The 27,912-nt window shown below is 28.7% G+C and overlaps 2 protein-coding genes across 3 annotated transcripts; one reads left to right on the top strand and one right to left on the bottom strand.

The window, feature by feature from the left end:
* Positions 1 to 13,678: 13,678 nt before the first annotated feature.
* LOC137810088 (U1 small nuclear ribonucleoprotein A) lies at positions 13,679 to 18,418 on the bottom strand. 2 transcript variants are annotated; one of them, XM_068611213.1, is made up of 10 exons: positions 17,964 to 18,418; positions 17,815 to 17,877; positions 17,618 to 17,702; positions 17,439 to 17,507; positions 17,149 to 17,227; positions 16,867 to 16,918; positions 15,354 to 15,466; positions 15,204 to 15,273; positions 14,243 to 14,328; positions 13,679 to 14,150 (listed from the first exon to the last, which is right to left on the bottom strand). In XM_068611213.1, exons 1-10 carry the CDS (start codon positions 18,315 to 18,317, stop codon positions 14,108 to 14,110), a joined length of 1,014 nt encoding a protein of 337 aa, XP_068467314.1. In that variant the 5' UTR covers positions 18,318 to 18,418; the 3' UTR covers positions 13,679 to 14,107. The 2 variants fall into 2 exon arrangements, with proteins under 2 accessions (XP_068467314.1, XP_068467315.1); XM_068611214.1 differs by having other exon boundaries at positions 15,354 to 15,463.
* A 4,926-nt stretch (positions 18,419 to 23,344) lies between these two features.
* LOC137810097 (soyasapogenol B glucuronide galactosyltransferase-like) lies at positions 23,345 to 25,340 on the top strand. Its single transcript, XM_068611225.1, has one exon. It carries the CDS (start codon positions 23,656 to 23,658, stop codon positions 25,144 to 25,146), a length of 1,491 nt encoding a protein of 496 aa, XP_068467326.1. The 5' UTR covers positions 23,345 to 23,655; the 3' UTR covers positions 25,147 to 25,340.
* Positions 25,341 to 27,912: the final 2,572 nt, after the last annotated feature.

Genomic DNA, 27,912 nt, shown 5'->3' with positions numbered 1-27,912 from the left:
TGAAACAAAGTGTAACGATTAATAAAATAGATACAATTATGTCAAAGGGGTTCATGTAAGTTGAATAATAATGAGGACACTAATGTAATTTTTTTTTTATATATTTAATCACTAAAAAAAATCATGAAATAGAAACAAAAAATAATGAGTTAATATAGTGACTAAATTAGATACAATTTTATAAACTATTTTTTTTTTCTAAATTAGTTTCTATTATTGTTAAATACTTTCTAAATTGGTATCTAATTAGCTACCAAAATTTTAACTACCAATTATTTAGATTCTAAATTTGGTAGCAAAAATTTTGGTTGTTAACTAGATACCAATATAGAAACCATTTAAAAATAATAGAAACTAATTTAGAAACCAAAAGTTTTTTTAGTCTCTAAAAATGGTTTTTAATTTAGTCACTATAATAACTAATTATTTATAGTCTCTAAAATTTGTTTCTATTTCATGATTTTCTTGTAGTGAATTCTCACCAATAAAAAAAATCACTACAATTATAATAGTTCTCTAATAATTTTTCATTTTTAAAAAAAATAATAAATGATAATAATGCATGTGATATTATAAATAAATAAAAAATAGATAACAACGAACGTGATATTACAAAAATAATTTTGATAGAAAAGGGAATATTAGTTGTATCACTAAAGCTGTCTATTATCTTTGAAAGTAAAGAAACACAAATTATATTTATTTTTTTTGCATGAATGGATTAATAATGTAATTAAAGGCAATTATGTGTGAGGTGTTTCGTTTTTTATAGTTGTCTTGTTAATATAATTTGGGGGATGTGAAAGCATGCATATATAACTTGAAGATGTTGGTTATAACGCTTTTAAGCAATGTTTGTGTACATAACACGACATTATTGAGAAATGGAAACTATAGTATATGATTTTTTATTTTATTTTATTTGATCAGCAACTATAGTATATGACAGTATCAATGATTGAATTGAATGGGAATAGAGTAAGTACACATGCTAAATAACTTTCACAAAGACAAAAGATTCAAGAGCGTTTACAATTAATAATCATAATCGAAAATCTTTATCAAAATTAATAATCATAATAAAAATCGAAACAATCGATAATTATTTGAAGAGACCACTTTTTTTCAATTCGTATAAGATTTTTTATATATATATAATTGGATCTTTGCTAATTTTAAGTGTATATTTATGTTAATTTTATTTGATGAACTGATAAAAAATAAAGTAACTATATCTACATGTTATTAATTTGAACGAAATTAGACTTGCATTTCTTGTCTAATATCTTTACATTGTGCTTTATAAATAAAGAAATAGACTTTACGAAGTGTTTAACAATATTTTTTTATAATTAGTCATAGTTAGAAATTATGGATATTTCACACGCATAATAGTGTAAAAATTCAACTAATTATTAAAATTTCTATTTCATTATAAATTACTTTATTGATTGTAAAAATAAATATATTTGTTTAATACAAATAAATTAAATTAAGAAGATTTTAAAAAATAGAATGACTTATATCGAAGTGTAAAATATGAATTTTTTTTGTTTCATATTTAATATTGCATTTAAATCAAACTATGTGATATTTATATTTAATTTATATAGATGAAGTTTAATTAGACAATCTAACTAAATTCGCCGCTAATACCTTTAATAACCAACCCTTATTTTAAATAATTATTCATTTAATTGTTACTTTAACAGTTTAAAGATTTAAATACTTTTTTATCATTTAAAGTTGCGTCAACATTGTTTTATCTCTCATGTTTATAAATTATTTGTTTCTCTTAATCTGAAAATAACTCATATTTAATTATTTTTATACTAAGAAAATAGAGAGCAAGAATATCATTTTTAATTGTATTTTTAAAAGTCAATTTCAAAATTGAAAATCCAAAATATTTTAAGCCAAAATTTAAAATGGTAATAAATGGACACGTTAAGAACATTTTAAGGTAGAGATGGACGTTAAAATAAATGAATTTATGAAAACAATTGTTGAAATTACAAATATAGGTCACCTCTTCAGATTTGAAAACAATGAGTTTCAGACACAAAATAAATAAAAAAAACGTAAAACTGGGGAAACAAAGGACCACTCTAAAATTTTCAATAACTCCAGCCATAACATAACACAATAAAAACCAAAGCTAAAAAGCTGTCATAGCAAATATATTTGGAGTTCAGAATCTTTATTGGATTTTCTGTGTTATTGTAATTCCAAACTACGCAATTTTGGTATATCAAAAATATTTTTTAATATATAAAAATCAATGTATTTTTAAAGATTCAATAGAACAATAAGATCAATAATCCAAAAAAAAATTAAATTTATTATTTTGAAGTTGTAGTGGCAATTGGACCAATAAACGTATAGTATTTACAGTACTTAGTTCACAAATGTTAGTCGCTATAGCACAGCAAGGACGGTAAGACGCAAATAATTTTAAACAGCTAAATTAATATAAAAGTAAAATTATTATATAGATAAAAATTATTTTTAATAAAATTCAATTTTGAAATTTTATTGTGAATATTGAACTGAATTTCAAATACACTATTTTTGTAACAACTGAAAAAAATAGTTTTAGAGTAGACGTATAACTAAAATCACACTTTAATATTTTATTTTATTAAAAAAATATATAAATAGAAATTTCTTATTCAGGTTTTATTTTAAAAAAATATCTTTCTAAAAACTCATTTCTTATTTTTTCTGTCTTCTCTTTAAAATTTTGATATCTTTGTTCATTAGTTTGACGATCGGAGTCCACCATTGGACTTCTGACAGTGAACTTTACAAGACTGCCCGATTAAAAATTTTAATAGAGTAAGTTCATTTTTTTTCTTCAATTTGAGTCAAATTTTGAACTTTATAAGTTTGTCTTTGTATAGGTTTTGCATGTGACCCTTTAAGCTTCAGGGTTAATCTCTGTTAGTTCAGGGTTCTAATGATAGAGTTAGGTTTTTTATCAGGACTCTGTGGTGCAGGTTAGGCTATTCTTGAGCTTTTGGTAAGTTTGGACCTCTTAGTGAACATCTGCTCAAGTTTAGGTAAGAGAATCTAGTCTTATTCTTTTCAATAGAACCCTTAGTTTAGAAGATCTGGATGTGGGGGTAACGTGGTCACCAATTCTAATTTTTGTTTACAGGATTGTCTTTTTAAGAGTAAAGTAATATATGAATTAATGGTTTATTTGAATGTTATATATTGATTTTAAGGTGAATAAGTTATTGCAAGTGTTTGTGATTGAGATTTGAAAGTGTTTGAATGATAATAAAAATGAGTTGAAATGGATTTGAATAATTTGTTGAATTACCTAAAATGTGATGTTTGTTGATGATTGGTTATTTGATTTTAGATGATGTTTGATTTAGAGAGCTTATACGAGTAAGAACTGTCATTTTAATGTGTAGATTATTAAAATTATGAGTGAAATACATTTTTGGTTTAGCAATATGGCAGGTTTAAGAAGATTTCTCTACATATCTCGCTCGAGAATAGAATGGAAAAATGAGGTGCTCTCGAGTCCATTCTCACTCAAGCGAGACCTAGGATGAAATTTCGGGTGCTCTCGAGTTGAATCTCGTTCAAGCGAGAGAATTTTCGCTTGAGCGAGACCCATTCTCACTCAAGCTAGACTCTTTGTGAAAAAAAAATTAAAAGTTTTGTTTTTGATTTTGAAAGCCTAGTTTATTATTGCATATTGTTTTTAAGTGAAAATTCTAAATTTTATTTAAAAGTATGATTAAAGGAACTTCGTTATGTGCTTAAGTGAATTTTGAGATATATTTGAATTGTTTAGAAATTTTAAAATATGATGTGATTGAAAGGTGCATTGATGTGTTACATGAGATATGGAATTATGTGAAAGTTTGATCAATACATAGTATTTTCATGAAAAGAAATATCGTGTTGAGATTGTTGTTAAGGTGTATTGATTTGTGAGACCCATAATGCGACATCCCGACTCTGCTGATATAATTGAATCACATAGATGAAGTTATTTAGTTGGTGAGAGTCGATGGAGGTTCATATGACTGCGTTTGCAGTTTGAAATATAATATGGTCTTTCAGGTCATATGAATTTACCCTATCATACTAGATGATGAGATATTGAAATATTTATGCACATGTCTATGTGGATTCACAGCGAGTATTAAGACAGGTGCAGGTTTGAAGATTCTAATTTCAATACACCAGTCTTCCAGAAGTAGAGTCAAGTATCTATGTGTTGTGAGTTAGTAGAAGTTTGACATGAAAAAAATGAATTGTGAAATTTTGATAGACACTTGATGGTTATGTGGAAATGCATGAGAATTTATAGATTATGTGAATATTTAAAATTATATTTATATTAGAAGTTTTTAAAAATAACTAGTTTACCATATACTTTGTTTTATGGTTATTTTCTTTAATTTGTGATTATCGTGTATTTATACGGGAGTAGATGATGTTATAGGTAATATAATTCCTAAGAAACTGAAGGATGAAAATGTTTATTTTAATTTGAATATTTCGTTTTAATCTTATGTAAATATTTAAAATCCCTATAAAGATATATACAATTTGAAACATATGATTTTAGTTATTAGATTTAAGAAAATATAGAGATGTTACGCATATTAAATAATTAAATGTTTATCATTAATAATATTAGTTTGTTTACCGGTATGATGCATTGTTGTTTTTTCAATACTGTTTTTATAGAAAATATTTTAATTAATTTATAAAATTCTACATTAAAGATTTTTTGAATAAATTATTGTGTAAATAATTGTAATTTGTTTGTTATGCGTAATGAATAGAATAATTAAAAGTAAAATTAATAATTCTTTATAATTGGTAATCATAAAAAGAAAAATATTTATCACATTAAAATATATTTTTATTTAAATTTATTTATTTTATATATAATAAAATGTATTTTTTGTTTTTTTATAATTTATTGTAACTCTATACGAATCATAATTTGATTTTAATTAACATGTTACTATAAGGATTTGTGTTTTTGGTATTTTAAAATAAATGAGTAAAATTATTTAAAAGTGATAACTAAATTTAGTTAGGTTTAATGTGTATGTTTGACGTAGGTGTAAATGCAATCAGGTATTTTTTATTTTTTTTTGTGTTGGAAAACACAATATTTGAAAATAAGGAGGTAAGTTGTGAACTTAAAAGGATAGGAGTGACATTAGGAAAAATCAATTCTTCTTTTCAGCAAAATAACATCCTTTCTCTTTTTAACTCTCTTTTTCTTTTTTATTTCATCTTTGGTAAAAAATTTAAGATCTCATATTCAATTTTCTTGTACCTTCTATAGTTCATGCCAGTGAATAAAAGTGTGAAGTTATTCTTTGCATAGAATATTATTTTTTTGTCATTTCCATCTTATCTCTTACTAAGGTTTTGCATGCAAGTGTCTCGTGGTCTTGGAGGTTTGAGAGAAATTGAAGCTTTGAATCTTAGTTAATGGGGTCTTTAATATTTAAGATTTAATTTTGAGTCAATTAAGGAATTTTTTAGTTTTCTACTATTCTTATATATTCTAACACTACAATAACTTGTTGTAAATCATGAAATAAAATTCAATTTTATAAATAAAAAATAATTAGTTGTTATAGTTAGTAAACTATAAATTATTTTAGAAATTAAATAAATTTTTGATTTTTAAATTAATTTTTATTATTGTTAAGTTTCTAAATTGGTATCTCATTAGCAACCAAAATTTTTGCTATCAAATTTAAATTTTAAATAATTGATAGTTAAAATATTGGTTGTTAATTAAATATCAATTTAAAAACTATTTAACAATAATATAAACTAATTTAGAAACTTTTTTTAATTTTTAAAATGGTCTCTCATTTAGTTTATATTGTAACTAATTATTTTGATCTTTAAAAATTGGTTTCTATTTGACAATTTTTTTTAGTATAAAGTATAAAAAAATTAAAGTAAAAGAAGCTAATTTGTTGGATTTGACAAATCTGTAGAAATCTTCTCCATGTTGACTTCGAAAACCATATTATATACTTAGAATAATAATTAGAGGATGATGATAATATTGTTATGACTTTATTGAGATTGAGTGATTGTTCATGGATTTGAGTTTATAAATTTTTGGTGTTTATAATTTATGTGGATGAGTATCTTTCACTCATTCATATTTTTAACTTTTAATCACTTAATATGAGAAAATGTTGTGGAGTTTAAAAATAATTAATGAGAGCAAAATAATAGTAGATAGTAGGGGTAGTAGCTACGTTCTGACTTTTTGGATGTTTGAGAAGAAAAAAAAAAGAGTGAATTATGCATGCACTGAGCGACACGACAAAAGCTGGTAGTTGGAAGAAATGGTAGAAGTGTCGGAAAATGTCGAAACTGATTTAATAGAGAAGAAAATAATGAGGAAGTTTTGAGCGTGTGTGTATCAGATTTGGGTTGTTTGTAGGACACATATCCTATATCGTAGGGATGTTAATGTTAATGTTACTGTTAACGTTAATGTGGTTGGTTGTTTCATTGCCGAAGGAAAAGTCAAATGTCGGTGAAAATTGGCTGGGCTTAACTTTGTGTTTTCCGGGTATGTACCATCAATGCTCATGGGTGATATTAATGAAAATTAACAGTTAGAGTTGACTTTTTTTTTTTTGTATTTCTACATTTCTTTCCATCTGAGTTAATATATGTCTGTTACATTTAAAATTATAAATAAATTTCATAAAAAATTATTTGTACTTTTTTAAATGTTCTTTTATAAAATACCTAAACAAGATTTATTTTCTTAATTCTTTTACCTTAACCAAATGAGGTATATATTTATACTTATGTTTTGTTTGGATTAGAGAGTGAAAATGGGGAAGTGGATTTGAGATGATTTGAAGGGAAAGTGTGAAAAAAGTTAGGGTGTTTGGATTAAGGTAAATAGAATGAAAAGTGTAGTATGAAAATTTGTGAATGATGTTGTGGATGTAATTGAAATTATATTATTTTTAATTGATAAAAATGTAAATTTACAAATTTATCCTTATATTTAAAAATTGTTAAATAATTAATTTAATTGATTTATTTATAAATTATAATTATTTTTAATTAAAATATTATTTAAATATTTATAATTATAAATATTTAATAAAAACTTATTTTATATTAAATAAAATTATTATTTTTATTTTTACTCTTTTGTAATTAATATAACTATTATATAAAATTATTTTTTATTATTAAAAAATATATTTATTTTAATTTTAATTTTTATTTATAACTTATTATATATAAAATATGATTAATTATGTTATTATATAATAATTATTTTGTATAATTTTAATTATACTTTTTAGATTTAAATTATAATTTTATTTTAAATAGAAACAATAATAATTTAAATTTAAAATAAAAAAGTAAATTAAAATTAATTAATTAAATAATATATATATATATATATATATATATATATACCTTTCCTTCGCATTTCTTTGCATTTTGCGAAGAAAGTTCTGAACATATAAAATGTCTTAATTTTCGTGTTTTTGGATAAAAAAAAAGCTTTGATTTTCTAAGCATATCTTCACTTTTCTATAGTAAAAAACAAACGATGCCTTAAAGATTACTTTGGTGAAGAAAAGGAATTCAAATTTATGAGATCATCCTATAAATAATTTTGGTAAAGTTAATGAGCTAACAACTTATTTTACTACCTTATAAATACTTTATTTTAAGAGTTTGCATTTATAAGTTATAAACTATTTTAAATAATTTTTAATTTGTAATTTATTTAGATTTCTTATATTATTATTTTTTATGACAGAAAAAAACTCTATTTAATAGTAGTTTAAACTGAGAAGTAAAATAATTTTAAAATAAATAAAAATTAAATTTGATCATTATTTAATAGATCATTTAGTTTGAATACAATGACTTGCCAAATTAAAATAATATATAAATTTAAAAATAAAATAAAAACACCATCTAGTTTAATAAGATTTGTGTAATTTAAAACTTTATAATTATATAATAATATATTTTTGTCCAGAAAACATAAAATTTATTTGTACAATGAAATTTATGTAAATTTTTTTTAGTAATACTTTTTTCATGTGGTAACATATAATTATTGTTATTTGAGGTGTTAGTTTAGCTGAAATATCAAATTTCATATAAAATTTATATATATAAAAAAAACTAATTTATTAATTAAATACGAAATTATCGGCTATTAGATTACCATTCATTATTTATATAATAGAACTATTTAATTATGTCGTCTTATGTCATTTTATATTTATTAATTTTATCAAGTGTGTGCAAATAATACATTCACATTTTAACAAGTAAATCACATAAACTATTTTATTATCATCACAACTTATAGATAATGCTAAACTGACTAGTAAAACTTGTAGCATTAGAGTGTGTATAGTCTTAAGAGTCTTACTATATAAATTCTTATTAGTTTAAAATTGTAGTTAAAATAAAAGACTAGTTAATCTAAAACTTAAGTAAAGGCTACAAAGTTTAACTATATAAAAGAAATGAATTTTCAATTCAAATAATTTTTTTTATTTATAATTTTTTTTTAAAATATTTTAATTTTCATTTACTTTAAAATTACATTTTTAATATAAATTTATTTCGTATGCACGAAATGGGAGAATGGATGGAACAAAAATCCCAAAATTTTAATTTTTTCCTTTGTATGATTGAAAGAGACAAAGTAAGGAAAGATGTTTACAATGACTCCATGTTTTTTTCTATGTTTTCCTTCAAAGAAAAACAAAGGAAAGGTGTCTTTTTTACATCAATTTATAGAAATTAATAAAAAATATTTTGTTTGGTCAATTTTTTAAAAAATTAACCTTTGTTCAACTATACTATTATAATTATTTACTTAATGTAAATAATTATTATAAGTTAATCTGTTAATAATTTAAATAAATAATTGAAAAATCTATCAAATGAAACTATCAATTAACTCAAGATTAATGAGTTAATATAAATTTAAATTAATTATTAAAATTTAATTAATTAATTATCACAGAACATGTCAATATTAATGTAATTATATATATGATGTGAAAAAATTGTAAAATATCATATGTTTGTTGATGCCACTTCCTTGGACCTTCATGATGAGGGACGTGTCATTTTCCAACCATTACTTTATGCAATGTAACACAACTTCAATTTTTTATATATGTAATTTTTTGTGCTTCTAAATTTTAATTTAAATTTAAATTTTAAATTTTAAATTTTAAATTTTAAATTTTAAATTTTGAATTTTGAATTTTGAATTTTAAATTTTAAATTTTAAATTTTAAATTTTAAATATAATTCAAAATGTTTTGAGTCATTCATCTTTTCACTTATTTAACCAAACATTTTCCTTCAAACCCCATTCTTAATTTCTTTTCCAATCCTTCTTCATTTTTTTTTAATGGTTGAGAAAAACCACTTACACCATCCAATAACTTCTCTCCACAACAAAAATGATGCAAGAAAAAAGAAGAAGTTTCATGCTTTCAACAAAATGAACTATTTCATTATTCTTATGTATGCACATTCTCTTATTCGCTTTACCCAACTTCTTTATTACACTTTTTATGATTATATATTATTTATCATTATATTTATTCGTCTTTCATTTCCCCCTCTCTTTTATATGCAAATTTGTTTTTATTTTCTTTGCAAATTTGTTTTTTCGTATCTTTGTGCACTTTTCTTCATCTTTTTTTCATTATCCCTGTGTGTTTTCGTGTCAATATTATGCGAGTACACATTTAAATATTTTGTTTAATTTTTTGTTTATGATATATTTTCTTTCATTCTCTTTGAACTTTTACTGAGTTTTTTTTTTTCAGAGGGAGTAGATAGAGAAAATCTAGAGCGAGAGAGAAAATAATGAAGATCACACGTTGTTGTTGGTGCTTAGATACACAGGTGAAGATTATGATCTCATGATTATCGCAAACGCTTAGAAAGATGATTAATCACTTGCATTGGTTAAACTAATTCACACTAAGATATAATGATTTTACATAATAGTGATGATAATAATATTTTTTTTATTCATAATGACTGTAAATTCTTATTATTAATATAAGTGTGCAAATATAATAATTTTTTTAATATATAAATGAAAATAATAAGAATTGCGGAGGTGAAAAGTTCCCGCTAAGTATATTAGAAACTTAATAAAATAAAATAAAAAGAAACGTAAAATGTGTGAAAAGAAACAATAGATAACGCAACCTATTTTATCAAAGAAAGTCATTTCACTGAACTCATTCTATTTTCTTTCGTTTTTGCATTTTCTCTCTACGAGACTTTCTAGTTCCGCGTCCTCTAACCTTCCAGCATTCATAAACCGCCGTCGTTGCTTATCGCCTTCTCCGACCACCGCTATCTCCGGCAGGTTAGTCTCTTCTGCACTTTCCCCCCGTTGCATGCTTCTCAAATCTCGTTGACATGACGAAAACCCCTGGAATGTTCTTGCTTTCTTTATCGTTTTCTTTTGAAAAATAATATGAATTTTCCTATTTTACTGTTCTTTTTAGTTTCATCCAGTATATGGTTGTAGGGTTTTTTGGAGTTTTTTTGTTGAATGAGGATGAATACTCCATTATCTATTGCAATAAGATGTTGCATTCTTTATTATTTCTTTAAATATAGCATAAACTTGTATTTTTTTTCTCTGTCCATCTTTTGCCTATTTGGTGAGACCAAATCAATGGAGAAGAACTCTGTTATTATTCTGGAAAATAAGAACGTGGAACTAGGCTATGATTAATGATTCAGATGGTGTGTTTAAGTATAAATTTAACCCTAATTTTCTCCGTTGGAGCTAAAAGATTAGGCATAATTTGTATTTAATATTATGTGATACTTTTGTTCGTTGTATTTTGGGTTTTCTAATGGTAACTAATTTTCTATTATATACCTGCGTTGGATGATGATGGTATGAAGAAATCTATTTTGTATAGTTACAGTTTGATAATGTGTAAGTATTTGAAGATAACTGCTTATCTGTTTGCAGCCATGGCTGAGAATCGTTTTGATGACTGGTGAATTGAATTTGTTGCAAAAAGAAAACTTTTGGTGGGTTGTAAAACCAGTTAATTATGTGTTTAATTTGGAGAATTCCAAATTGAATACAGTGCACTTGTTCATAAGTTTAAACAAAAACAATTCAAAAATTTCAAAATTCAAAAATTTCAAACTTTAAAAAGTTTCAAAAAATTTCAAAATTTTAAAAATTTCAAAAAATTCTCATGACTAAACTTATCCAATAAATAATAACATATAAGGTCTGATTAACATTTTTTAATCTCAATTTTTTTTCTGATTCAAAATTTTTGAGAATGATTTTAAACGAAGATATGAGGATTTTGATGGAAAATATTTTTTATTTTATTTTTTAATGAAAATAATTTGAAATGTATAAATTGTTGATTTCTTTGTGTATATTTAAGTTTTTTTATATTTTTTTAGTCTAATTTTTTTCATTCATCATTTGTAAATATTGATAATGTGTTGATGTTTTTTTTTCTTTGAGCTTTCGTTTTTTTATTTTTTTTATTACAATGATAATAAAATAAAATAAAATAACGAAAATTCAAAGAAAAAGAAACATCAATATTAACAAATGATGAAGAAACAAAAATTAGATTACAAGAAATATAAACTTATGTATCAACTTATACTTTTGTAATTTGCAAGAAATTGGGATAGGTTTTGCAGTGTCTATGATGCAGGACGGCATAACAAGGGTTTTTTCTGTCTATTTTTCGCCACGTCTTTCGATCTGAGCCTATTTCAGAATGTTATGGGAAAACCTTTTCAAAACACGAAGAAAAAAATTCACAGAACATCAGAACATAAGCAGAGGATGAAAGGAGTGCAGATATTTTTTTGTATATGTTTCATTATTTAGGGTTTGTCTTTGATGAACAGTGAAAAATACTCATCTAATACTTTAATAAATAAATATTTTTATTTTATTATTTAATTTAAAATATTATAATATTATTATAAAGGGTTATCAAATGGAAGTAAGTTAATCTTTAGTTAATCTTTGATTTTTTTAGCATAGTTCATAATTTATTTAATATTTTGAAATTAAATGATTTAATTTGTAATAAATAAATAAACAATGTCACATAGATATAAAATAAATAATTTAAATTTAATTTTAAAATATTTTTCATAAAAATTTATGCAAACATACTCTAAATCAGAAGAAACAATATTGTTTAAATTATGTTTCAACTAAGAGAATTAAAGAAGTACCCTATGAACTCTAAATCTTATTTTAAGTTATTACTTAAGCCAACTACTTATTTAGAACCTTTATCACCTTCATAATTTGTATATTAATTTTTCACATAATAAAACATTGAAGTTTAAAAGTATCGTATGTGGATTCATTTTTAGTTTAAAGAAGGAAATGTCAAAATTTTCTTTTAAAAAAATTTTAAGCTCTGCAAATCAGAACTTATTTTTAACTATTGGATTGTATGATGTAAAAGTGAAATTTCAGCTTCTAAATTATATCATTTTGAATTGCACAATATTAAAATGAAAAATGAGTTTTAAATTTTGTCATATGAAAGCCTTTTTTAGTTTTCAAATTGTAAAATTTAAAAAGGGATAAAATGAGAATTTTTATGTTTTTAGAGGTACAAAAGAAATCTAGGGACTTGCAGGAAGAATTGGCCTTACTGGGAATGAAATGACACAGATTCGAGCATTATATTATAATATTCAATATATGTTTTGGAAATCTCTTTTATGTCGATAGCAACCTTAATGCATATGATTATTACATATATATTTTATATTTTTATGATATAAGATTTTATTATATAAGAATATTGTTCATTTTAGATATTTTATTACTACTATTAGTAAATGAAACAATAATAACGTGTTAAAATTAGGTTAAGAGATAAAATTGGATAAACAATATAGTAAAAATTGTGAAAATAAGAATATTTTTCAATCATTTATACATACCAATTTTCACTAACTAAAAATTGTTTGATTGAAATTTGATTCACATTAGAAAGTAATTTTAAACTTAAATAATATAAAATTAATTTTAATTGAATATCCTTGAAAAACTCTGATTAAGGTGGATTAATTATAATTTACAAGAAGTTATAATAAATTATTTTAGATGTATTTATTTAAAGGATTAAAATTTGAGTATGATTCATTTATAAGAGCTGCGTTTTGTTAAACTCGATCCTAATTATGTTTCATTTATATGAGCTGTATTTATTAAGTCACATATTTTCAATATATTTGTCTATTATTAAGCAACATTTTCAATCGAGTTTGATTTTTCTTTATCTCTCTGTCTTGTTTTATCTCTATCTCCACCTTTCTTTTAACTATTCTTTTTACTTTTATTTATTTAGAGTGAAGTATTTAATTTCACAAAAACTGAAATTAAAAAACAAATATAACTTAAATTTTACACTAATCTTGTAAGTTTACAAACTTTCGAAAGTCCTTTACACATTTCGTACATTTTCATTCAAATGAAGATATTGCATGATGGGCTATGATTGGATAAAAGTTATGGAGACACTAATTTGATGTTTCAGGACAATTGGCTATAAAAGCAATAAATGAATAATAACTAACAACATAATACAATGAGTCCATCTCAAATGAAGAATGTTTTACCTATTGAATTTCACCATAAAATTTATAAGCTCTAATATACAAATACAAACTACACGAAAAAGATTCCCCAAGTACAAATGATAAAATACAAATAAAGTTAATAATATTTTGAGCAGTGTTTCAAGAGCTGTAAAGTAAATTGCAGTTTTATATAAATTTACAGTAGATAAAATACACGAGAAGATGACTGATGACTGTCGAACAACAAGCATTTAACTTGTGTCCTATTTTTTCTATTTCCGAAATACTGAATAAGTTTTGCAAATTTTGGATTTGGGATGAAGGTAACCCAGCTTCCATTCTCTATTGTAGCCGCAAATAACAACTCATTGTGCAGCCCGAAGGCGTCACGAGTGAATCTCGTGTTTTCTTTTACCTTTTTCCATTTTCTATTTTTCCAGCGTGTAAGTTACTTTGGCTTCTTCCGCATGCCCATCCGTGATTTAGCATATCTAAGGTTCTTGTTAAGCAATACCAAACATTGGGTACCAAAATCACAAAAAATAACAGAATGAGAACAAAAGCGAAGAGGACCAAAGGATACTCTAAACGCATTCCCTCGCCAGTTTGTGAAGAGTGAAGAATTGAGCCTTGCAAACTGTTTAGAGCTTCAGTTGAGCTACTGGCATCCTGCACATATACTATGGGCGTTAAGAGTATATACTTACATGACTGCTCAGAGTAAACCTCCAAATGAAATCAAGCAACTGGCCAATCTACTTTTCTGCCTTTTTAAACATGACCTTTGCAACAGTTTTCATGTTAGATGTCATCATTATTACATGCAATGAGTTGGATTTTAAATGGATAGAGAGATAAAAGGCCTAGGGAGTCCATTCATAATAGGAAATTGATACAGGAATGTGTTGGGCTGTGAAGTAAAGATACTATAAAAATAGGTATCTGAAGCATCCAATACTGAAACATGTCCGATACCCATTAAAAAAATCAAAATCCAAGACACAGTTTTGTATCTCAAGTAGTTTTCTCATTGTTTAAAAGACACCCAGGAAGGTATATTGCTAAAAATGAGTGTCCCTTCCAAACGATGAACAAGGGCTTGTCATTCTCAGATTCTATGGGGCCAAAACTTTTTGATTGGACTAGTGATGTTTAGTATGACATGCTAGCTTGGGCAAGGAAATTGTATGTTTTTTTGTGTCATGTTCATACTAAAAGAAAATACTCTGGATATGAATGGGGGATAGATATGCAACTGTGTGTACTTGTTATGACCACAATATCTTTTTGGTCAATTGTAATAATTATACATTGATTATTGATACGTTCATGTATTAATGAGCAATTCGTAATGTGAATGTCTCTTCACAAATATTATACATAATTTTTCCTTCGTAATGTGAATGTTAATATTTGTTTCATATTCCCCATATCCCTGTAACTGTATCATGTAATGTATACGGGGCTTTCTGGATGCTAAACGACAAAAAAACTCCCATTTAGTAGTTGTATGCAGTGCAAAAAATAAAATAACGAAAAGAAACCTGGAAATCAACAAATGCAACTGGCGCCCCATATGTGCTCTGCATCTTCAGTTTCAAAAATCCATGGTATCTGATGCAAAATTTTACATAGAAACAAAATCAAATTCTACAGATTTTACAAAAACACCTCATGCGTATACGTCTACCAACCTGGAAAACACTTGCATTAGCTCTTGTTCATTACAAGATGGCCCCAGATTTGCTACAAATAAAGTTGCACACGGGGTGGAGTTTTGAGGAATGTAAGGAGTTGAAGACTTCTTCTGTCAACATATAAGATAAGAAACAAAAAAAATTACTCTAGAGTAAATGTGCAGTTCTAAGATTAAATAAGGTACTGTTAAATATATATGACATGTAGGAAGACCATGATACTTAAACATGAGAAACATATTATTGCATATATGCATAGGATCACGTTTCAACAATGGCAAACAAATGGTTAGATATGTGTGTGCGAATGAAGAATAGCTTTACAAGATAAGTATCAGGCCGTCCCCAAAAGTTACTTTTATACAGTCATCATGTAAAGCATAATAATGTTGAAGTTGCCTAATCAAAGAACTAAAGGACCTGAACATTATACAAAAGTTTCAACACAGTCTAGAAACAAAGCTCGTGAAGATAAGGAATAAAAGAGATCAAATTTACACCCAAGGACTGAAGTAAGCACCAAGTCCCGTAAGAGAACTATTGAATCAGAGAATAAAAACTCTGACAAGATTACCATCTTACTTCCACACCAGTTTGTAGCCCCATTTAGCACATTACATCTGAAGGACCATCCAATCACTTGGTAGTCAAGAAAAGAATACTGGTGCAAATAACCAATAAATTTTCGGTGTTAGGTTGGAGGGAAAAGAAGTGGCCGGAGACGGGAAGGGAACCATCTAATTTTATCTTGTTTGGCTCAAAATTTTGGAGAAGGGAAATAAGACAGCTAAAATCTCATCTCTCCTATTCCATCCCTCCAATGTTGGGAGAAGAGGCTGGAGACGGGAAGGGAACTATTTAATCTTATCTTGTTTGGTTCAAAATTTTATAGAAGGGAAATAAGACAGATAAAATCACATCTTTCTTATCTCACCCCTCCTTTGTTGTGAGAACGTGAAAGGGAAAATTTTTATGATATTTGCACTGTGTATACACCGAAATGCCCAAAAAGTATATTTGACTTTCATATCCTCTATTAAAATTATAAAGGATCCATTGGGAACCAAACACACTGTTATGCAAATACTAGTAGCAACAATAGAACGTCATTATTCATATATAGCAGAGGCAAAAGGGAGCATAATGTAATATGGCTTAATTATATTATTTCTATACATTCTGTTCTTGTATATTGTTTTGTTACCACACATAAAAATCAAATAGAATAGAAATGGAAGTCGGACCTCTTATTTCCTAAGATATTTACTGAAACAAAAAGAGAAATGAAGCCTTATTTTTTTAGGATTAGCTTTTCTCCAAACCATCGAAAGGAAAAAAAAAACTTTTGAATTCAATTAAAGATCGTCAGAACCAAAAAATTGAGACATGTTTCCAAACAAAAGAACACTTTCAATTTAACACGTATATATAACCAACTGAAGCACATCATAGTGGAAATCTTTTTAAGGTGATGCATAAAACAGATAAATTGAGAATTTACAACACTAACCATGTTCATATATAGACCATCACTCATGGCACTCCCATCAGCATTCCCAAGACTATTACAGAAAACAAACACACAAATAATAAGATGAGATTGCAAGAAATACAAAGTCTGAATCTGAAAACATTTACCGTTACTTAAAACACATTAGTTATTTTCTTCTAATCGAGAGAGTTCTACAAGAAGCTCAAACTAACACTGTATGTATGTTTGGAAAATGTGCTTTATCAAAGATAAAGCAATCAACTACCACATAATAAACCGTGATTAAGTAGTGCAGATGACCTTTGTGCAGATGGATAACCAAACGTGTTCGTGTTGTAAGCAGGATTACCCATTCCAGGCATGTGAATGCTGCTAACACCTGATAGTGCCGAAGAGTGCAAAACATGTGCAAAGTGAGCTCATAGGTAAAAGTGTCCTTGGTGTGATCAATAGCTAACTGGCCTCAAAGCAACAGAATAAACGATGAACTGAACATAACACAACAACAGTAAACTGAAAAAAAAAACTTCACACAATCTATATACACAGACAATATCAACGCACCAAGTTTCAAACTAACAACATCTTACCAGAATCGGGAGTGGCCCATGATGATGTAACACTTCTAGCTTTCTTATCGGCACCAGCTCTGTCATCATCTGTTTGTAAAGGTCAATCAATCAACAAAATTCAACTGGAAGATCTGAAATATATTAAACATGACAACAGAATTCCTTGAATGGAGTTTAGAAATAATAAAAATACACACCTATCCTAGAACGTTTGGATCTAGAGTTTGATTTTGCCAGATCAATGAAAAGAGTGGAACCCTTTTCAAGATCAAACACCATCCCCTGCAAACCACATTAATTAAAACAAGCATAGCCACGAAAAGAGAAATGCATTTGATGTCAGTAAGCACAACATGTAAAACAAACAATTTATGCTATAAGATAAGATCCTCACATTCACAGCATGCATTGCCATGATTGCCGATTGCTGACTGGCGAACACAGCAAAAGCAAAAGGCTGTCGAGACACAAAAAGCACGTCATGGAAGCGATTCACATAAATTCATAAACCAAGATCCCCAAGAAATTAAAATTGCAATGAACCTGAGACGAATTGGTGGGACTCCGGAGATGCGAAGACTCGTAACCGGGAAATTCGCGGAAGAGGTTGTAGATTTCGCGAGGCTTTACATCTTCTGGGAGGCCAGCGACGAAGAGGGTGCGAACCTCGTTCGTGGAGGGTTGAGGACTACCGTAAGAACCGAACACCGCTTGCTGCTGATGCTGAGCCACGTACGGCGGATGCACGTGGTGCGCCGGCGGGACAACCGCGCCGGGAGGCGGTGGTACCACCGCCATCAGCGGCGGAGGTGGCGGTGGCGGTGGTTGATAGTACTGGTGGTAAGTGAGAAGACCCGCCGGTTGGGGCTGTGAGTAGTAGGCAGCCATGTCGTCCATGGAATTCAGTTCACACGCGAAAAGCCCTAGAATTTCCGTTTATTTTTTTCAATTGTTTTATTCGGTTTGTGGGCTTTGAAATTTTATTTTATCAGTGCCTTAGCGGGCTCAAGTGGGCTTGGCCTATATTATATTTAGAGAGAGAGAGAGAATATTTTGCTTTGTAGAGTGTTTTTTTTTTCTATATTGGATGTAGTTATTCACTTTGTTAAATTCAAATTCAAATTTAATTAGCAAAAGAAAAATTATAAGTTGATTATTGATCACTACTTAGTAAGAAGTGAGAGACAGATTTTAATAATTAAAATGTATGATAATGAATTATGTACCTGGGTGGATGTCAGGGCAAGAGTAATATTGATCCACATCGATACGCAATTGTTGTCGTGCCTGCAGCTACCTAATTCTTCGAGTCTTTCCTCCTTCACATGCGCGTTCGTCCGGTTGGCGGGATACCTACGATTGCACTCCGACGCTCAAGTCAGTGCTAGTGTTTAGTTTAGTCTCTCAGGATATCATAAAACGTACATTTCCCCCTTTTCAGAAGTCTCTTTTATAGGTTGACTTGGGCTTTGGTTTGTATGGGCCAAGTAACCGATTGCTAGAGACATGAGTAGTGGTCTTTAGGTCATGTGTAGTGACTTCCTGATATTAAGAAAGTGCTTCTCAAAGTGTTTTTTACTCACTCATCGTTAGTTGTAACCGTTTCTCTGCCACATATTTATCGTATTATGCTATTTAATACTTACCTTCGGTCGTCCGGAGTCGATCGATACAAATTATGAGTAAAAAAAATAGTACAATCATCTTTTAATTAATAAATTAAATTATAAAATAATTCTAAAGTCAATATATCAATGCCCAATAAAATTCATATAAGAATATAATAAATAAAAGTTAAAGATATAATTGTGATCAACTATACTCGTCAACACAGTTTTACTCACTTATAATATTCAATCCTAGTTTTTTTTTGGATTGTAAGTAAGAATAAATCCATTCTTTTAATTAAAATTTATCTAATCAGATTTAATTGAATTTTAACTGAGATTATTGATTAAATTTATGTTTTTAAGTTAATTTAACCTACTTGTCTTGATTTGATGATCTTAAAATGTAGGTGATGATTATTCTTAATATATGCACTAGACTCTCTAGTTGTTTAAGGTCTATTGGAACGTTTACTCTAAATTTTACTGTAATGAATTAACGCAAACGAATTTTGTTGTTTTTAACTAGATTAGTCAAAGTCCAATATGTTTATCTGAAATATACTAGAAACAAAATATAAAAAAAAAAGTGGAGAATAAAAACAAAGTATACAAATTCATTTAATAATACATTTATCTTTTTATTTTATGTAAGATTGCTTCGGCCAAGTCCAACAACTTTTCTTTTATTTTTTTTATATTTTTATTTGTCTTCTTCTTTCATTATGTTTTCATAAAAGTTAAGATTTTATCTTTTTAATTTTTCTTTTCTCACATTTTGTTAATATTTTCAAGGTAATTATTACATCTTTCAATGTTATCAAATCTTATCTTGCAATAATCACGGAGTTAATGATTAATCCTAGCAAAATATTTTTCAATTTAAAGTGAGTGCCATTTTTTTTCATAATCTTTCAATTTATTTTTCTAATAATATTGGTTTAAACAGTTATAAAAAGTTATTGTTTGTAACTAGTTTGACCCTTGATTGAAGTTTTTTTTATGTTGTAAATTTTAGCGCTCTTTAACTCTCTCCTAGCTTATTTGTTAAACTTTTGTTAATAAGTTCAGAAATCACTTGAATCTGAATTTGGGATGACGTGCATGAAATTAGGAAGTTGAAGAAATCCTTGAGAATGATTTTGTATTGGTTGAATTGACTAAATTAAAAGTTTATTTGATTGAGATTTGAAAACTAGATAAAAATATTATATTAAAGTCTATCGACTTATAATATGTATTGAAACATGTATTTAATTAAAGGGAATGTAATTTGGATTTTAAATGGTCAATTTGAGTCAAAGGGATTGAAACATGATGTCTAAGTTATAAATGGATGTATTTGAACATATAAAACTATTAAGAGTGTTGAATACTAGCATAATGCTTTGAATTGTTGCATAAAAATTTTGTTATAGTTTATTTTTCTTAAATGAGATCACGTGTGTCTTTATCCGGAAGACACCCCTCTCTTTCAAGAGAATTCACGGCATGTCAAGTCTTGGTAAGATTTTTCGATGACTTGAGTATCAAAAAATCTTTTGCAGAAATCTTCCTTTATTCTTTTTGTTGATTGGTACGATAAAGCTCAATCCACATAAATAATCTCTGATCTATCTCAGGACATCACTATTTAACCTTGTTATTTTCGTTATATTACGACATGCTGCATTTTTTTATAAAGAATTTTATTAACATAATTAATAATTAATGTTGAAATTATTAAAATAAATTTACATTATTTTAAGATAAAAATTATTATTTTGTTTATGTATACTATCTAGTATTCATAAAGACTAAATTTTAAAAAATGTTAAAATTAAAGTATTTAAAAATTAAGAATGGACTAGATGCATATAATGGATAGTGTCTGTTCCAAAATGTGTATGTCAAGTGTTGAATGATCAATAAAACAGGAATTTTGACCGAGAGACACGAGGCACACACTGACATATATTAAAATATAGAGTTCACTCAATATAATATTCTGAAAGAACGCCTCGTTTCGCTCGTGCTTCACTGCTTAACCATAACACAAAACATTCTTTTAATTAAATTATGTCTGCGATGACTAATCTCATCATATAAGTCCATCCCCTAGAATTAGTTAAATCATAATACTTTTTAATATGACATTAAAATAAAAATATTGTCTGTTTGCATAAATGTTTTCCAAAAATATCCATTTGCAAAAGAAATTACAGGACTCAAACTCTTTGCCAAATATTTATCAAATTTAGTTTGAAATTTTATTTCAGAAAACGAATTCTGAACTTCGTTTTTTAGGTTTTGTAAAGAAATTGTACAAAATGTAAATGATATTATTATATTTAGTGACATAAATTTTAGAGACCCACAAAGAGGGATTGGATTTTGTACATTCCACTTAAATAAAACCATACGAAGTGAACTTTAAGCCTAACTCAACCTTATAAAATCAGTTCAATGGGGTGAGGTTTACACTCACTTATATACTATGAAAGGCTCTAATCTCTAGTCGATGTGGGATTCCAACCATTCTAAAAAAAATTAAAACCATACTAATTTAACTGCGAAGTTTGACCCCACTAATTATAATTGAAATTGTTATTGACACACGTTGACTATGTCATTGCAAAGTTTGACATATTACTTGTAATTGAAGTGGTTCCTGGTATATGTCATGTGACTCTCTCAAATTTATAAATTGGGAGTATTTTTCACTAATTTAATACTTACTTGGTATTTATTTATTACTTAAATAATATTAAGAATCTTTTATAAATGGACTCTACTCGATATTAGTGATAATACTCGATTATTTCCAATAATTCGAATTCACGACCTCAAATGACTTCATGTTAAACCTAATAATTTTGATAAAACAATTTCAAGATCACAAATCATATGGTTCCACCAAAAGTCAAACAACCCTTAGTACATATGAGTCTACAATGGATTCTTCAATCTTACAAACATTCAAAGCTCACATTGACACAACCCTACCATCATGCTCATGTACTACCAGATATTTATCTTTATCAAAAAAACAACACATGTATCATTAAAAACCTAAGCATGATACCAATTTAAGAAACTAGCTTAAAAAAATACGACAAAGAGAAACTTGCTAAAAAAAATTTACTTATGAGTGGATAAAAGTATTTCATTCTCTACCAGAATCACTAGGGTGAATTTTGATTTAATAAAAAAATAAAAAATCTTTCAAAATTATGAAGAAAAAACAGAGAAAAAATATGTTAGAAGAATTGTGATTTTTTGTAAAATAAAATTTAAATAGTTAACACTTCTTTATATATAAACTTAATTAAAAATTCTTCATATCGGTTAAACCACTTCTATTTCTAAACACATTAAGTGGATAATTACAAAGTAGAGTTTTTGAATTTATTATTATTCATTCAAATTTAGTATGTAAGAAGTAAAATCATATTTTACTAACACGTAAGAACTAAAATCATATTTTACTAAATTTGAGGGAACAAAATAAGTGTTTTTATTTAAAAAATTAAGAAATAATTTATGTCAAATTTCAAGAACTAAATCTATAATTTAACTTAATGACGGTACAAATATCTACAGCATGTTCATAAAAATTGTTAGATTATTGGACTATCATTAAAAACACATATGAGGGTGAAAAAAAACTTGATTTGAACAACTTTCTTCGTAGTTATTTCCAATAAGAGATAAATATAAGAAAAAAAATCATAAGGTATAATTAATTTATGTAAAACTTAAACAATGGATTTTTTTGAAAAACTATATAAGAGAACTTTTATAAATGAATTCAGACATAATTTAATTATAACTTGTAAAGAAATGTTTGGTGATATGAATCTTGATTTAGGGTTATTATAGAAATGCTTATGAAAAAAATTTGTCCACACAATCTCGTATCCTTGACGAGAAATGTTTCGTGTGCACATAACCAAAGCTGTGTATTATTAAAAGTCACTCCCCTACATCTAAGAAGTACTATAAATTTGATAGTTTATACTAAATTAATTTTCTGTAAAACTTTTGTTTGATGTATTGACAGTTTTGATTTAAATACGATATTTAGTTGCTTTGTACGATTATACTTCTCCATGTCTAATCTCCGCGTTTTCAGACAGAGTTTGTTCTAAGCAATCAAACAAACACACATTTATGAATATATAAAGCGTTTAGGATTTATGTCAAACCTTAATTTAAAGTAAATTGTAGTATTTTATACGTAGAAGTATCTATTTTGTCAGAGCCACCATCATCTACATCTACACGCATATGATTACAGCACATGGTTATGATATGCTCAGTATTTTAAAAATGGTGGTGTTCACCAAAACAGGAAAATTTAACCCAAGTAAAGGCCCAAGTACCCATTAGAGGCTCGAGGCACACGGTGACATATAATATTCTAAAAGAAAGCCTCGATTCACTCGTGCTTCACAGCTTCAGCATAACTATGTTTAATCGTGCAATCATTAATCTCATCATATAAATCCATCCCCTATAATTAGTAAAATCATAATTTTTTTTTTTTCTCTTAAGAAGAGATTGCACTGTTTAGAATGAGAGTATATAAATAGGAAGAAGGGATGAAGAAGAAGAATATGTCGTGAAGAATAAGAATTAGCATAAGAATGGGGAAAGAGGGTGAGCTAAACCTAAAGTCAGTTTTCCTTCCTTTTCTGTCAACTAGTCACATAATTCCTCTGGTGGACATGGCCAGGCTCTTCGCCATTCATGGCATAGACGTTACCATAATCACCACGCCGGGAAACGCCACCGTTTTTCAGAAGTCCGTCGACCTCGATTCCAGTCGCGGCCGCTCCATCAGAACGCACTTGGTTAACTTCCCCGCCGCCCAAGTGGGGCTTCCGCCGGGGATCGAAGCGTTCAACGTCGACACGCCTCCCGAGATGGCCCCCAGAATCTACATGGGTCTCGCCATTCTCCAACCTTGCTTCGAACAGCTCTTCCACGACCTCCGACCAGACTTCATCGTCACCGACATGTTCCATCCTTGGACTGTCGAAGCCGCCGCCAAGCTCCGAATTCCCAGGATCATGTTTCACGGCGCAAGTTATCTCGCTCGCTCCGCTGCGCACGCGGTGGAGCAGTACGCACCCCATCTTGCGGCGAAATCCGACAGCGACAGGTTTGTGTTACCTGGGTTGCCCGAAAGGTTGGAGATGACGCGGTTGCAGTTGCCGGATTGGCTCAGATCTCCGAACCAGTACACGGAGTTGATGAAGACGATTAAGGAGTCGGAAAAAAAGAGCTACGGATCTCTGTTCAACAGTTTCTACGACCTCGAGAGTGCTTACTACGAGCACTACAAGGGCGTGATGGGGACCAAGAGTTGGGGAATTGGACCGGTTTCGTTGTGGGCGAACCAGGATGCTTCGGATAAGGCTGCACGAGGGTACGCTAAAGAGGAAGACGAAGAAGAAGAAGAAGGGTGGCATAAGTGGCTCAACACTAAGGCAAAGAGTTCTGTTTTGTATGTGAGTTTTGGGAGCATGAACAAGTTTCCGTACTCCCAACTTGTTGAAATCGCGCATGCGCTTGAAGATTCAGGGAAAGATTTCATTTGGGTGGTGAGGAAAAACGATGGGGTTGGAGAAGGAGAAAAGTTTTTGGAAGAGTTTGAGAAGAAAGTGAAGGAAAGCAAGAAAGGGTACCTGATATGGGGTTGGGCGCCGCAATTGCTGATACTAGAGAATCCTGCGATTGGAGGATTGGTTACTCACTGTGGTTGGAACACGGTGGTGGAAAGCGTGAACGCGGGGTTGCCGATGGTGACGTGGCCTCTGTTTGCGGAGCATTTTTTCAATGAGAAGCTGGTGGTGGATGTGCTGAAAATTGGGGTGTCGGTGGGGGCCAAAGAATGGAGAAACTGGAACCAGTTTGGGAGTGAAGTTGTGAAACGAGAAGACATTGGAAACGCGATTGGTGTGATGATGAGCGAGGAGAGTGAAGAACTGAGGAGAAGAGCGAAGACGTTAAGCGATGCTGCAAAGAGGGCTATACAAAATGGTGGCTCTTCGCACAACAACATGAAGGAACTCATTCGGGAACTCAACCAGATCAAACTTTCCAAAGCTCACCAAACCTCATCCACTCCTTGAGACCACCACTTTTATGAGAAAATAGGCTAAAATTAAATAATTTTAAGAATTGAAATTCTTAAAAAATTACTCTGAGTAGATGGCTTTGTTATGGTTGAGAATATGAGTTGTTCTCTTATCCAAATGAGCCCTCTTATGGTGTGGTATTACTTTTATACATCTAATTTAGAAATTTAACACTTCACTACAAGAAATACATTTATTATTAGAATGTACCAAAACGGATATTATGCATGAGAAATGTTCGCAAAAATTTAATTATTGTGTGGTTAGAGTTTATTTAAATTTGGAAGCTAATATATTTAACGTAAAAAGTAGTAGAGATGCGTGGAATACCATTTTTTGTAAGGTCTAGTCTACATGCTTCACACACAAAATTATATTATATATTTTTTTATTGAAAAAAGCGTGGACTAAGCCAACACAATGACCACACAATTTTTAAATATGCTTGAGCTTAGCCTTCACATGCGCCCCACAAAATTATATTTATATTGTCATCTAAAGAAGCATGGGCTTAGTCTATCCATTTGCCACACAATTTAAAAAAACACGTGTAGTTAGCCTACATGTTACCCACACAAAATATATTTTTATACTAAAATATGGGATCCACATAATTTTTAAGCATCCCAGCACTTAACATACATGTTTTGCCCACAATTTTTTAAAAAAAAACATGGATTAAGCCTTCACATTAACCACATAAAATTATATTTTAATTTTTTTTCTGTCTAGCGCACACTACACATAAGAAATAAAATGCTACAGTTTTGACACCTTGTGACAGTATTTGCCAGCTGTGACAGTATTGGACTTTGATGATTTAACAATAAAAAATATACAGTACTTGTCATAGGTAGAAAAATATGGCTGCACCTAAATGATTTAACAAAATAAAACTTTGATAGAAATGGTTGCACTTAAATGATTTAACTAAAACAAGAGCTGGACCAAAGCAAAATGTGATTAATTAATAGAGAATCTGGCGTGTGATGTAAAGCTCATCATGCATTAAAATAATAGAGGCAGCTTGTCTCTGTTTTCATTTAGCATAGGTTTTTTTTGTTATCAATCACATAACCCCTTGAACATAGCTTTGTTTTCATTTTAGTGTGATGAGATAATATAGATCTTTCCTATCAAAACCTCATTTTATTGTTTATTTATTACTCGATGAGAAAATAAAATCATTATGAAATCGTTAGGGCTACACCTTCAAAAATAAAATTACACACAGAAAGAAAGAAATCGGAATAAAACATAGGGTTATTCTTCACGATTTTAGTAACGCTCTCGACTACTCCATCACGGTCGCGTACTCTCGTTCTCAAGTTCACATGGTCGCACGCGTTCAGGTGATCTCGCGTTCTCACGGTCGCACATATTCTCGCGTTCTCACAAACTCTTCCCACGCTCTATTCTGCTCAAGGTCGCACTTGACGACTTCGATGAAAACTTCAAAATGCTTTCACTCTTTTCTCCACGCCCCTGAGCACATTTCAAATAAATTAAACTTAATTCTTTGCATAGACTTAACCTTCACATTTTCTTTATTTATTTAAAATTAATTTTAAAATAGATAGTGTGAGTTTAACCTACACAATTTCTTTATTTATTTAAAATTAATTCTAAAATAGATAGCGTGGGCTTAACTTTCAAATTGTTAAATTATTATTATTATTTATATTTTTGGTAGTGACCGTTTTACCCACACAACCATTTTTTTATTTTTATTTTTAAAATTTACGTGGGTATAACCCACGCTTTCCCATGCTTTCCCACGCTTTTTTTAAATAGTGAAGGCTTAGTTGACTAAATTTAGAGTCCACATACCACCTTTGATTTTTTTTGCAGCTAATTCAAATTTTTGGCGTAGTGGTTACAAATGATAACTGAAAGAGTAGCTAAAATTCAAAATCTAAGATATTATATCATCTAATAGCGCCCCACAAGTTGTATCATGTATATATTTCATGTTCGTGGAGAGGTTCGGTCAACATATCAGTCACTTGTTTTGTGGAAGAAACTGAGATTCAATGAATGAGACCTTCTTGAAGTTTAGTCCGAAAGAAATGACAATCAATTTCAATATGTTTCGTCCTCTCATGAAACATGGGATTCTTTGCTATGCATATAGCAGATTTATTGTCACAATAGATAACAAACGATTCAGAAATATTAGTATGCAAATCATGACACAAATATTGTAACCATTGAAGTTCACAAACAAGTGAAGCTAGTGCTCTATATTCACCCTCTGAAGAAGATATGGACACTGTAGACTACTTTTTAGACTTCCATGAAATTAAAGAGTTTCCCATAAATACACAATAACTAGTGATAAACCTTTTAGAATCAATGCAAGTTCCCTAATTTGAATCAGAAAAAGTTTTAATAACAATTTGATTAGTACTGGAAAAGAATAGACCAAGACCAAGACATCCTTTTATAATATTGTAATACACGAAGAGTTGCTGTCATATGAGGTTCTCGTGGATTTGAAATAAACTAACTGAGTTTATGAACCGCAAAATTGATATCAGGCCTAAAGTGAGTAAGGTATATATAAAAAACGCCCAGTCAATCTTCTATATTCACCTAGATTCAAAAGTAATGAACCTTCAGCTCCGGAGAAAGGATAAGATGGTTCCATGGTAGAAGATGCGAGTTTACAAGCCAATAAACCACTATCAGAAAAAGATCTAAATAATATTTTTGTTGATTGAGAATAATACTAGAAGGTGAACGACTTATCTCAAATCC

This window comes from Phaseolus vulgaris, chromosome 2, assembly GCF_000499845.2.
Source record: "Phaseolus vulgaris cultivar G19833 chromosome 2, P. vulgaris v2.0, whole genome shotgun sequence".
In the NCBI taxonomy this organism is placed as follows: domain Eukaryota; kingdom Viridiplantae; phylum Streptophyta; class Magnoliopsida; order Fabales; family Fabaceae; genus Phaseolus; species Phaseolus vulgaris.
This window is presented reverse-complemented; position numbering and strand designations above follow the sequence as displayed.

What these genes read in the sequence shown, in the direction of transcription:
- LOC137810088 (XM_068611213.1), bottom strand. Translation starts at nt 18,317, where the DNA reads ATGGACGACATGGCTGCCTACTACTCACAGCCCCAACCGGCGGGTCTT. An exon ending in ATGGTCTATATATGAACATG is followed by an intron (nt 15,467 to 16,866) that starts GTTAGTGTTGTA and finishes ATATGTTGACAG; the next exon opens with AAGAAGTCTTCAACTCCTTA. An exon ending in CTAATGCAAGTGTTTTCCAG is followed by an intron (nt 15,274 to 15,353) that starts GTTGGTAGACGT and finishes ATTTTGCATCAG; the next exon opens with ATACCATGGATTTTTGAAAC.
- LOC137810097 (XM_068611225.1), top strand. Translation starts at nt 23,656, where the DNA reads ATGGGGAAAGAGGGTGAGCTAAACCTAAAGTCAGTTTTCCTTCCTTTT.